This window comes from Tyto alba, unplaced genomic scaffold (genome assembly GCF_018691265.1).
Source record: "Tyto alba isolate M040663 unplaced genomic scaffold, T.alba_DEE_v4.0 Super-Scaffold_2, whole genome shotgun sequence".
Lineage (NCBI taxonomy): Eukaryota > Metazoa > Chordata > Aves > Strigiformes > Tytonidae > Tyto > Tyto alba.
This window is the reverse complement of record NW_024881282.1, coordinates 17,927,625-17,940,544: the sequence shown is the minus strand read 5'-3', so window position 1 is coordinate 17,940,544 and position 12,920 is coordinate 17,927,625. Positions and strand designations below refer to the sequence as shown.

At 39.9% G+C, this 12,920-nt stretch overlaps 1 protein-coding gene and 1 long non-coding RNA gene across 3 annotated transcripts in view; one reads left to right on the top strand and one right to left on the bottom strand.

Moving 5' to 3' along the window:
- The window catches only part of EXPH5 (exophilin 5), a 36,155-nt gene that overhangs the window by 8,592 nt on the left and 14,643 nt on the right, over window positions 1-12,920 (top strand). For both annotated transcript variants that reach the window (XM_042793184.1, XM_032990825.2), the window contains exons 2-3: window positions 9,337-9,494; window positions 11,859-12,003. In XM_042793184.1, coding sequence (XP_042649118.1) covers window positions 9,337-9,494; window positions 11,859-12,003 — 303 coding nt within the window. The remainder of the gene's footprint in view (window positions 1-9,336; window positions 9,495-11,858; window positions 12,004-12,920) is intronic.
- On the bottom strand, window positions 4,769-7,708 carry LOC122153469. Its single transcript, XR_006165368.1, has 2 exons — window positions 7,408-7,708; window positions 4,769-6,792 (listed from the first exon to the last, which is right to left on the bottom strand). It is a non-coding gene; the product is annotated as an uncharacterized LOC122153469 (long non-coding RNA).

Below are 12,920 nucleotides of genomic sequence, written 5' to 3'. Positions count from 1 at the left end.
AACAGCTGAGAGCAAAGCTTGTTGGGCTGTATGTCAAGACTTCACCTGATGTTCATTGGTTTGTATCAGATACTGTTTTGACAGCATTTGAAAAATGTTGCACGAGTCTGTTTCCTTTTCTTCTTTAAAGTTTAGTTTTTATCAGTAGTTTATATATACTGAATTTAATAATCCTTTAAAATCTTTTTGCCCCCTGAATCTAGTTTTCAAATCAAGTAGAGCTTGGCCCAATGGAGTTTTGCACTTTGAGCCCAGAGACCCCATTTTATTCTGTGTTCCAGAACTTTAATACAGGACTACGTAGACTAAAGACTGACCTCAGTTCAGCCTTTCCTGTACTTGTTTTCAATTGAAAAATTATTTAATTCCCTACAGTTGACATTCTGAAAAGTTTCACAATTTACATATTTCATGTGAGAAATGCATTAAAGCAAGTAGAGAAAAATTTGACTTTTTCCTGAGTATTGGTGCATCTCAATGTTCACATGAAATGTATTTCTAACCCTTCTTTGCAGCTAGATTATTATGTTAACGCTGTTAAATGTAATAAGCAGTATTTCAATGCCTGCATTCTAAACTCCTACCAGAAACTGTATTATTTTTATCAGTCTTACCATGGAAATGAATAGGTATATGCAGTGGTACCATACCAACTATGACCAAACACATCAAAACCACAAAACAGAAGTTCAGAGGAAATGATGAAAAGTGCAGTCTGTTTACACTTTATTGCACATAAATTACACACAGTTTAATTTGTGGTTGGAATAATCAAGGAACGACAATACTTCTGCTTGCCATATCTTTTGATTTCTAGATATAGGGGCTTTGAGTACAGAGAGCTGCAGTCAAGCTGCAGCTGTGTGGCTGGGGTGCACTGCAGTCTGTTTCTTCCTGCATTGTACACTTGTGTGTTCTTATAGTTAGATGTACATATGAAATTTATATACATATAAATATTATATTTTAAAGTATTACTATCATATTTCTATTTCCAGTGGAAGAGTTGTGATAAATCATTATATTCTCAGCTACTATAACAGAGGATCTGTGCATGTATATATTGTACACATATATATAAGTATTATATTTCCAGATTAAAAACATCCACTGTGTCAACTTTGAGAGCTTACATTCATTCTTATGATTGCTTTCCATAATTTAAAGCAATGTAAACAAGGCTTTTGTAGTGTTTCAGTAACACAGCGTGCAGGTACACTTTGACCTTCTGTCTTACTTTTGTTGACCAGAATCTTGCTTCAGCTCTGTGAGATTCTGCACAATTATCTGAGATTGCAGAGGTGTATTTTGAGCACCCTATGCTTCAAGCTTAACTTTGTACAAACAAATGTCTAAGCCCGACTGGAGCCTCTCGATTTTAGAGCTCTGTCCAGACCCATGGGCTATCATATACAAACCTGCTTGCAGAGATGAGACCTTGATCTTCATTTGAAACCAATTCCCCTCAGAGTTCTTACCTGTCCTGTGTCTGTTTTCTTGTTTTTCCCCTTATGTTGTTACCTAGGAAAGGTTTTGCATAAAGAAAGTCATACAATAACATGAGGAATATCATCTGCATTGCATGTCTTTGTAAGGCAGTAAAATGTATAACATATGGCTGAGCTGTAAATTACTTGCATATATGGCTGTCTCTTTGCATGCTATCAATATTTATAAAAGGTCTCACAATCAACTAGCAGCTTAACCCTGGAAGAGCAAATATGTCTGCTGTTAATCATTAGCTCTAGATTTACTGAGAGACCTAAGAAGACCTGATCCACAGCTTTCCAACCCATCATCATGTGGCACATATGGTATACATCTGTATTTCCATGTAAGATTTCCAGGACAGAAATTCAGGAGCCCCAGACTTACTCCTGTCGTGCAACGTTTTTGGATCAAGACTACATCTATCCCTGCAAACAAATCATAATCACTGCATGGAGAATTATATCCATTGCATCTATTAGCCTCTATTAATGCTAATGGACATTCCTATTAATCATCATGATCACTGAATGGTTTGGGTTGGAAGGGACCTTAAAGATCATCTAGTTCCAACCCCCCTGCATGGGCAGGGACAATTTTCACTAGATCAGGAAGTAATCTCATTAGAGATATTAATTACTACCATTTAGAAGCTATGTGACACACTTTAAAAATTATAGATATCCTTCCTTTCCATTGCATCATGGATTTGTTTTGCTATTACCATATAATGTTCATAGAATCACAGAATGTTTTGGGTTGGAAGGGACCTTAAAGATCATCTAGTTCCAACCCCCCTGCCACGGGCAGGGGCACCTCCCACTAGATCAGGTTGCTCAAAGCCCTGTCCAACCTGGCCTTGAACCCTTCCAGGGAGGGGGCAGCCACAGCTGCTCTGGGCACCCTGTGCCAGTGTCTCACCACTCTCACGGTAAAAAATTTCTTCCTTATACCTAGTCTAAATCTACCTTCTTTCAGTTTAAAACCATTACCCCTCATCCTATCACTACAATCCCTGGTGAAGAGTCCCTCCCCATCTTTCCTGTAGCCCCCTTTAAGTACTGGAATGCTGCTATAAGGTCTCCCTGGAGCCTTTTCTTCTCAAGGCTGAACAACCCCAACTCTCTCAGCCTGTCCTCATAGGACAAGTGCTCCAGCCCCCTGATCATCTTCACAGCCCTTCTCTGGACCCACTTGAGCAGGTCCCTGTCCTTATGTTGGAGGCTCCAGAGCTGGGCACAGCACTGCAGGTGGGATCTCTTGAGAGCAGAGGAGAGGGGGAGAATCCCCTCCTTTGACCTGCTGGCCACACTTCTCTTGATGCAGCCCAGGATGCAGTTGGCTTTCTGGGCTGTGAGCGCACATTCCTGGCTCATAGTCAGTTTTCCATCCACTAATACCCACAAATGCTTCTCCTCAGAGCTGCTCTCAATCCATTCTTCGCCCAGCCTGTACTTGTGCATGGGATTGCCCTGACCCATGTACAGGACCTTACGCTTGGCCTTGTGCGTATTGACAGGATAATAAAGTAACACTTTTTTGATCTGTCATTTGCAGCCTGTACTGAGAGATTGTAAATCACCTGTAAAACATTCTCAGAGTGGAGCTTCCCCCTGTTTTGCACTCACTGCAAAGGAAATGGCAGCGAGTCAGCCTGACCTGGAGAGTCACTTACGGTTGTGACATTACTAGTGGTATTTCACTTCATTCACTCTAGTTGACCAGCTGCTCAAAGGACTAAAAGCTTTCATATTCTAAGTATGTATAAACTCAATTAGACAATACATACTTACAGCCTTTTCTATTTGTTCCAGCAGGGCTGAAATAATGTTTTCACTGTAAACCCAAGGTAGCTGCTACAGAAATAGTTTCCATTAAAAGTAATGTTTTGAGGCATTGTTACAGTTTAAGATGGTTGATTAATAACCTTCAGCTCCCATGATCTCAGTTTTCAGTGCTCTTTGCTTTAAAAACTTAACTTTATGAAGACAGTCATTAAAGTCCTGATTTCTGAGGTTTAACTGAGAACAACTGATTCCTGATCTGCCAGAGCAGAGAGGAGTTACGTGGTCAGCATGAGAATGAACCTCATCCTTGCCCTTACCGTGTTTCCTAGTTTTCTCTTTCAAAGGAAAGTGTCAGTCTGTGCTCTTGCCCAGGGGAACAGAGAAAAGCTTCAAGTGAAATGGAGTGTTAGACTCAGTGAAGAAAAACAGCAGCTAGAGTAAGCCGTCTGCAGTATATTCATTTCATATAGTTTAATATGAGAAGTTAAAGCTTTGGGAAAATCAGAGGTAAGTTTTAGCCACTGTACAGAGGGTGCTTAAATTTAAAAACTGTAGACACAATAGATATTGTGAGTTATAAAGTGGAAAGAAGTATTCAACACACAGTGGGAGTCTGATGATAATGTTTCGTGTATGCTGATAGTCTTGCTGTCTTTGTGGATTGTGTGTTGTAAATGTACACATTGCCTCCATATTAGGCTATCTCAAAGCAGGTGATCACCTTTAATTTAATAAAGAAAAACCTGCTGAATAGAGGTAGTGTAATAATTTCAGATTTGGGGGTTTTTCTCCTTTTTAATTAAAAAGAAGAGAGGTAGAAATTGAAGGATTTTCCCCATGAGCAGACAAGGTAGAACTTCAGTAAGGGCAGAAATGATGTTCTGCCTTTAACTTGCGTATTCCCTGCCTGTATCCACAACACACATGGCAGGACTTACTGTGTGAATCTGATCTCTTTTGTCAGAAAAGTGTTCTGGGGACAAAATTACATTTACTGTTTGCAGTTATCTGCTTAAGTAGCCCTACTTGCTGCTTGAAAGGGTACTACAGAGTAGGTATCAAAATCATGTGCAGAAATGGTATCTTTGTGTTTAAAGTACTCCTGCCTATTAACTATACAGTTTGGGAGGGAAACTTGGAGAAGATTAATTCCCTTTTCACTTTCTCCCCACTTCCATCTCCTGGTTTTGCACATTTCCAGAATCTAAATATTTAAGGATAAATGTGAGCTGGACACTTGATGAGCCCATCAAAGTGGGATTGAAAACATATCCCATACAGTTTGGTGCTAAGCTGTGAAGCGTTTCCCCTGTCCTTCAGGTGAATTGGTCTTGGCACTTCCAGTTACTCCTTTCCATCCAGGGGTGTCACCACTAGGTGACTCTCCAGCAGCCTGACCTGAGGCCTGTTCAGGACAGTAAGTCCTTCTATTACGTTTAGTGGTATTTGGGTCATGGTCAGAAAGAACCACTGAACCAACACACACCTTGGTCTTCCTTGTGGTGGCACATCCTCTTTGCCCGTACACATCTTTAGTTTTATTGGTCACATACTCAGACAAATATGTTTTCTGAAGGCAAGTTAGTGGGTTAATGTGCATTATAAAATCAATACATAATAACAAAAATTACAGCAGCAGTAATAATAATGAAAATTATGAAGACTTAGATAGAAAACCAGTATTTTGGGGGAAGAGAAAATTAAATGAGTGGTTGTTTAGCAGCAATCTAGCGGGTTAGGTTGAAGTATTATTGCCAACATACTTTATTCATCAAAATAGAGGAGACCTTAATTTTTCAGAGAATCACTGCAGAAATGATTAATTTTACAAATACAAAAGCCAAAGAAAAAAAAAAAGGTGCATTTTCAGTTAGATCTTTTTACATTGTCTTGTAGTGTGCCCAAAACCTCAGTCAGTTTTCTTCTCTGATTCACCTGCTTCTGCATAATGTTTTACACGTAATAATGAAGCTGACTCGGTTTACTGACATTAGCCAAACAGAAAACAGTAAGAAAGAAAAATAAACAAAAGATTTCTTTAATGTGAGTGAAAATATACCCGTTACTAAGAATAAAGACTGCCTTAGAAAATAGATCTATTGTGTGTATGATGTGCTAGGAAAGAGTATCTTGGCTCTGCATATCGTTATTTTTCTTCCTGGTAGAGTTAACCTGCCACAGGAGCTTTTCTGGCACCTTGGAAAGCAGAATGTTGCTGTTACTGCTATCATATGTTTATATGAAATGGCGGATAGTAATTTTTTCAAATTACTTCAGCTGTGTTAGTCTTTGCTATTGTCAGTAGTACTTCTTTTACCCTTTTTTTTTCAAATAAGATGACAACTTAAAAGTATGTCTTTAAATTAGTTTTATCAAATTAAAAGGAATTATAAGTAAGAAAATATTCTTGTATATGTATTTTAGAGCATGATAACAGCCAGAGTTTTCTAGAAAATTAACTGGCTATAGAAATGATAGAGATACACAGTTCAGCAGTGCAGCATAATGTATAGAGCAGTGGGAAGGTGGGAAGTTGAAGCAAAAAAATTAGGAAAGAACTGGTTCTTCAGGCACTATTTTCTAATATCTCTAGCCTTTTCTCACTGATAAAGTAAGGAATATAAACAACGTAAAGACATAAGTTTGTTTTAAGTAACTGTTTTTGCAAATTATCTGCCCTGCTGTAGTTTTTATCTAATGCTTTTGGCACTGTTTTTATCTGCAATCCTTTCAGCCTTGTCTTCTCAGACACTGAGAGCTTTGATACAGTGAGCAAATACTGGTCTGCTTATCCTTCATCCAGTGCAATTCCTCATGCTCGGTCATTGCTGTGTATCTGTTCTCTCGTGAAGTGTGTGGTAAGGGTTCTTTAGGGCCAAATCCTGCTTCTGCTGAAATCAATAGGAATCATAATTTCTGCTATGGTATAAGTGAGATTGAGTCCTCTGTCCCCTGCAAACAGCAGAGATGTCCCCAGATGTCCTATTTGGCAACCCAGTTTCTACTACCTTACACATCTGTCATCTGCTTTATATTCAGGATGAAGATGGTAGAGAAAATACCTTTCCTCTTACAGTAGCAATTAAAGCTCCTTATTATCCTAACAGGAAGTGGCAGGGGGAGGCTACAGCTCTTTTCACAATATTTATGGTAACCCACATGAAAGTCTAGTACATACAAACATTTAGATTAACTTTTCCCTGGAGATGTCTGTATAAGAAATAATGGGACATCCTTGTGCCAATAAGGAAGAGATGTTTTTAAAAACAGTGCAAAGGAATCGTTCCTGAGTGATTCATTAGTTTAGATGCTGTGTAGGATAATAGATGGGAAAAGGTAACAAGGTGTAGCCTGTGAGGTCATTTAGGATTGCTGCCTGCGCCGGTTTGTGGAGCAGTCTCCTGTAAGTTTTCCTGGGAATGGAGTTGCCTTTAATCCTGCAGCAGTTTACAGGTGCTTTTCCCAGTCACAATGATGTCTTCTCTCAGAAGGAAGTGGCTCTGAGTGCCCAAAGTGGCTGTAGAGAAATGAGGAGGAAGGATGAATGCAGCAGACGGGGAAGCAGGATTAGTACATTTAGTTTAGAGGGCATTAGGTGTTTTGACACTCCTACAGAGCAGTGTCTCAATATATAATTTGCAATCCAAGTAACAATAGCGCTGCCTCAAAGGCAAGTTCATTGCAATACTGACTGCAGATACCATCTTCTGCTGTAATTGTTTCTTGAGACAAGCTTTCCTTCTAGTTCACAACTGTTGTTCATTAGTATCATGAGGGGGCATGTAGACTTGACAGAGCAGGTATATAGGGAAATGATGTGGTCTGGCTGGGAGTCATCGTAAATGAGAAATATTTAATAGTCATGCAATATTGCAATTAAATATTACGTATCATGTTAATACTATTCGGTACTCACGTAGCAATATATATAGGGTTCAGTATATGGGCCTGCATGTGTGTGTAAATATAAATACTAACGAGCAATTTAAAGGGTTTATTTCATGAGTTGGGGATGACAGCACAATTAAAAAGCAGCATGTTCACAGATAATGACTACAGATAATGCCAAGCATGTACTAGTAAAGACTTTACAGTGTTTAAATATAAAGTGTTTGTGCAAGATTTTTAATACCTTTTTCGGTGAAAGGCGTGCTCACGCAATGCCTGGTATGGTCGATGTTGAAGCGTGGGGTTATTGCAATTTCTTCTCTCTGGCACGCGTAGATGTACAGCGATCGGGTACGTGCATATAACGCGCCGCCAGCCTCGCGGCGGCGGGCGCGCGGGGGGCGGTTGGGGCGCGGTGCCACCCACCGCCGCTGGGTGGCGCCTGGGCCTCCTCCGCGCGCGCCTCCCCGCACCGCCCGGCCTGGCCCGGGCTGAGGGGGCGCGGCGGCCGGCGGGCTCCGGCTGCCTCCGCACCGGCCGCGGGGGTGGGCTGCGAGAGGCGGGCCCCGTTTTCAGCACAACTGCTGCGGGCGCGTTTTCCGGGCAAGCGCTGTGACTGCCGCCGCTCCCAGAATGCCCCATGCCTGGCCCTGTCTGCTTTCCCTCCTCCTGGTATCTTGGATCCCCCTCGCTGAGGCCACAGGAGTGAGGTCATGAAGTTGGCGCTTGAGAGCACTTTATTCATCGCCTCCTCCTGTTTCACATTACTGCTAGACTGTTCTCCGCGCTGCAGATGGCGTTTATGGTGTTTAGTCACTCCCGTGGTGCGGCAATATGATTAACATTTTTGCCTTTGTAATAAGTTTATTTCAAATGGCTAGTACTTGTGCCTGTGTCTGTGTAATCTTCTTCAACGGAAATACTCATTTACCAAAAATGTCTGTCTGCTGCCCTCCTATTCTTCAGATGCCACCTGATGAACAGTAGGTGCTTGTATGGGCAACACACTCTGTATCAATTCCTGATGGAAATACATCCCTTTCCAGACTAGATACTGAAGTTTGTTCTGTGAAGTAATGTTATCTCAGGGAATATGAGGTTTTATTTAAATTGATAACTGAAATAATTTATGTTTTCTGAGAGCATCTGTATTCCCAGACATGGGTTTTACCACTGATTAAGGTGGAAGATTTACATGAAAGCCTTGCTAAAACATTGGTATTACATCTCCAGGCTGTGCACAAAGTCTTGTTCTGTTGCCATCAGAATCAATTGGGGTGTGGATTTGCTGTGTTTGTATCTGTACTTTAGGCACTTGTGTAATATAATTTGAAAACAAGTAACTTTGTGTGTCTTTGCACTGTTCAGACTCCTTTGCAACTGTACCTTGTTCTTTTATGTCCAGATAAACAATTTATTCCGGTGACCTCTTGGTCTAAAACCTGAACTTGCTACTAAACAGCTTCTTCAGTTGCAGCTACATGTGTGTAGCTTATTCAGGCTTCGCCTCTGTGTGGCAGAGCATTCATATTCATTGTTAGTTGCTTCCATACATATTAAACACAAGCAGAATCACTATGCAGCAAGGAAAGAGGAAAATATAAACTCATTGAACATGTCACATTAATACCTATTAGCTGAATTCACATTTTATTATTCTCCCTTACATAGAAAATGTGTGGTGGGTACCTCACTGTCAGGGCCTTGGTAAGCTTCCTCTTGAAAGTCAAAATAATCTTGTTATTGCTTCTGTTTAAATGAGTGAATAAATATTTCAAGAATTGCTTTGTTAGGGTATTATTTATTCTAATTTTATTATTGGCTAAATTTAATCTTACTTTCAATTAGCTTTATAATGCTTATGAATTATTACCTCATTTTTGTAAGGAAGAAGGGTACGCTTCTTCGATGCAGAGAATGATACAAGCATACAAGTTGTCCACTTAACCTGGTCACATAATCTCATTGTTAAACTGGAGAATTCTGCTATCACTAAAACTTTTACGTGATTGCTGTGAATGTCTCATGTCCCACTGTATCTTTTAAAAAGTCATTATATGTAGAAATATACTTTAAATACTTAATAAACAACAAGGAAAGTTCCTAATGATGTGCCTGTAATATCTAAAAAGGCTTAAAAATAAATTGTCTTTTTTTTTTTCCCTCTTTCTAGCAAGCTTCTGAAGAGAAAGAAGTCTGAAACAGTGCTGCAGGGAGTGACTGGAGAATGGTTTGAAGAGATACAAAAAAAAAAATTTCAGAATTACGTTGATGTCAATAGAATGCTAAAACCACCATTAGAGCACCGGCTAAGGAAGAGCAAAAACACCAGTGAGTTGCACTTTTCCATTTCCTTACCTATATGATGATGGTCATCAAATCAATGTCTTATAGCATTTCAGAGTTTAATAGCTAAGGAGTTTCTGAAATTGCATTGAGTTTCTTCTCATATCAAAGTTTTACCAAAGATATATTTTCAAAATGACTATGCTTCTTTAAGCAGATTGTGTTGAAAGCACAGCTGGGAGTCATGACAGAAAATCCCTGACGTTCTTAATCCCATAGTTAGAATCACAGAACAGCCCAGGTTGAAAGGACATCAGAAGATCATCTGGTCCAACCTTTTGTGGGAAGGGAAACCTGGATGAGATTATCTAGCACCCTGTCCAGTCACATTTTGTAAACCTCCAGTGGTGGGGACTCCACCACAGCCCTAGGGAGGTTGTTCCAGTGACTGATCATCCTCACTGTAAAAAAAAAATGTTTCTTAATCAAGATGAAGTTGCTGTAATTATAGTAAATATAGTGGTGGTTTCCCAATTGAAGCAGTAATGTTTACTTTGTACAAAAACTGTTTCAGTTTTACCTAGTTTTCTTAAAGAAACTAGAAGCACCTAAACGACATTTGGAATAAGTAGGTAATCTGGGTTTGGGTGAGAGAGGTTTGACTGTACCAGTCAAAAACTTTTACCGATAACACTGGACTATAGGCATGCCAGTGCTGATTATCAGGGTGTGTGACAAAGCCTGGAAACTTGGGCTGACGAGAAAGCAACTTCTGGAGATCTCATTTCACAGGTTCTGTTGCCCATCCAAAATGAACATGCCCAAGAAACATGGTGTCTCTATACCAAGCATGGTATTCTGTACTGTCTTTTTCATCTTCCATCCAGATAGTTTTCATGCATAATATATGCTTTTATTCCATTCACCTTTCTGCATGTTTTCTATTGAGCTCTTTCTATTTGTGCTTCATAGCAACTGGAAGCAGTCATGTATTTCAAAAGAAAAGTGAAACCCTAAAAATTTACCTGAAACTACAGACCTACACAGAATAGATCTGTCTTTCCTAACCATTTTTCCACAGCATCCCCTCTAGTCCACAACTATCTACTATTTTTCTTTTTCAGAGGTGGTCTAATTGATGCATTAGCTAACTAAACTCTGTGTAATTATTCTCTGGTATTTAACTTTGAAAGCTGCTGTTTGTATTTCAGATCTGAAGAAGGGGTTGTGTGCCTCGCAGGCTTGTCTGATATTTCCAACTTTATAAGTTGTTTTAATAAAAGATACTACTTCTACCTGCAAGCTTTATTCTATCTACATCCCTAAACCATCCTGGCTACGGCAGAGTGCTATTAGGACTCTCCTGATGTCACCTTTATTGTCAAGTCATACAATGCCACCAAGATGTTAGGCTCTGAAAGGGGTAAAGGATGCAGCATTTTGTAATACAGTGATTGTCACTGAAGTGAAAGCCATGTATTACACACAGGATTTAAATCACATGACTTGAATTATTCATTTCATTTTGGACTAGGTCCAAAATGCTGCCCCTTACTGTTGTTATCAGTGACATTTTGCTCTCGTTTCTGGTTTTGCTTTCTCCTACAGCCACTGGATAAGCCATTTTCAGACTGTTGCATTGTTTCAGGTGTGTGATATTTTAAATGGAAAAAAAAAAAGATGCAGTGCCTTATTCCTGAGTGAAGTCTTGGTTCTGGTTCCTGTGTCATTTTTAATAGCAGACCCTGCAGTTTCTTTCCCTAATCTGTAAGCAATACTAATCCTCTCCTTCACACCAATTGCCAGCTGCTTTTACAGGCAGACTGGGTTTATGCTCCATTTGAAGAAATCAAATCATAACCTTCACAAAGAAATCATTCAGAATATCTTGCATATAAAATACAGTTCTGATAAGCAGTTTGTAGTGGAAAAAATGCACTCCAGTGGCCATGGGAATCCCACGATAAAGAATTCTGTGATACAAAACACACCTTAGTCTGAGTTACAGGGTTGTCATATTTCTTACAAAGGTGAAGAGAAAGTGACTAATGATTGTGGGTGCCTCAATTTTCAAATGTCTAATTTGCCTGGATTTTAAAACGGCTCTGGTTTTCAAATGGTTGAGCGGTGATTACTTTCTGAAAGTCAGCTTCATTTATCTCACGTGCATCACCGAAAACCAATATTACTTTTTGAAACTTTAGACCTGCTTATCTTTCTCTTAGCCTTTTGGTTAGTCATTATAAACCATCATGTCATATAGTCTGTCCAAAAATGTCAATAAAACTGGATTTTTCTGGCATAAAAGGTAAGCAGAATAAAATTGTTTATGAAGACATAACTTTTTATGTATATTTTAATACTGCAGCTAATAAGAACTTGAAACAAATAAAATTTTTATAATTTTAGATCACAACGAATTAAAAATGTCATCCTGCACAAATCCTCAAGCACAAAAGAACACTTCAGCTTCCTTTCTGGGGTTTAGATCACCTTTTGCTTGGCTTTTCTCCTTCAGAAAATCAAGGAAAAACCAGACTCAGAAACAACCACGGTGAGCTATAATCAGAACACACATTATTTCTATTTTTAAAAAAGTCTATGAATTGTTCTACATTTTGTGTAGAAAACTTGGTTAAAATTACTTTTCCAGTCCCTTGCCTTTCACCTCACTCATAAGACTGGGATTTTATTTGGTCATGTGATGAATGATTTTCTGTTCTGTATGAGAAGAATGAGTACTAAGTTGCAAGTAGTAGGTAAAGTCTCTTGGCTAAACCTCTTTTGCTCAGGTTTTGCATAAAGGCTTTAAGTGTATGAAGGCCCCTAGACTTAGCAGCAGCAGCATCCTATTTAATCCTCTCTCAAGAGGACAAGGTGTAAGGCGCATGGGGATCTGGTGCCCTATGGCTGTGATATAACAGGAAAGCATAGCTTTCCCAGCCCATGGCAGAGAGTACCGGCCTCAGGCAGCTCTGCGGCATCACTTCCCACCAGTTCTAGCCCAGGGGCAGCTTCGAGGCAGGCCTGCAGCTTTAGCTCTAGCCAGGCAAACAGGGCGGCTCTCCAGTGCTTTTGTCTTTGGTGCTTTGTCAGGGCTTTGGTTTCAACTGGACCTGAACCAAAGATGGCCTCATATTCAGCGCTGAAGCTGCTGTTTGAAGAGCATCCTTCTCCCTTGCCAGCCACAGAGTTAAAGCTGCTGTTCAGAGGGAACAGGGGGCTACACTCCGGCTCGTTAGGCTGACTGTTCATTCCTAACTTTTGTCCCGTGTGGTCCTGAATGTCAGCAACACCTGAGTGAAATATTACTATTTTTGCGTGCCTCTTAGGGTAATGCTTGGGACTGGCAATCACAGGTAAAGGTGCATTGTGTAATGCTGTGAAGTCTAAGAACGGAGCTGCAAGATTTTTGGCACAAAGCTCATTTTCACTCTGTGAGTCTCCAGCTGGTATTCTGGTACATGCCTG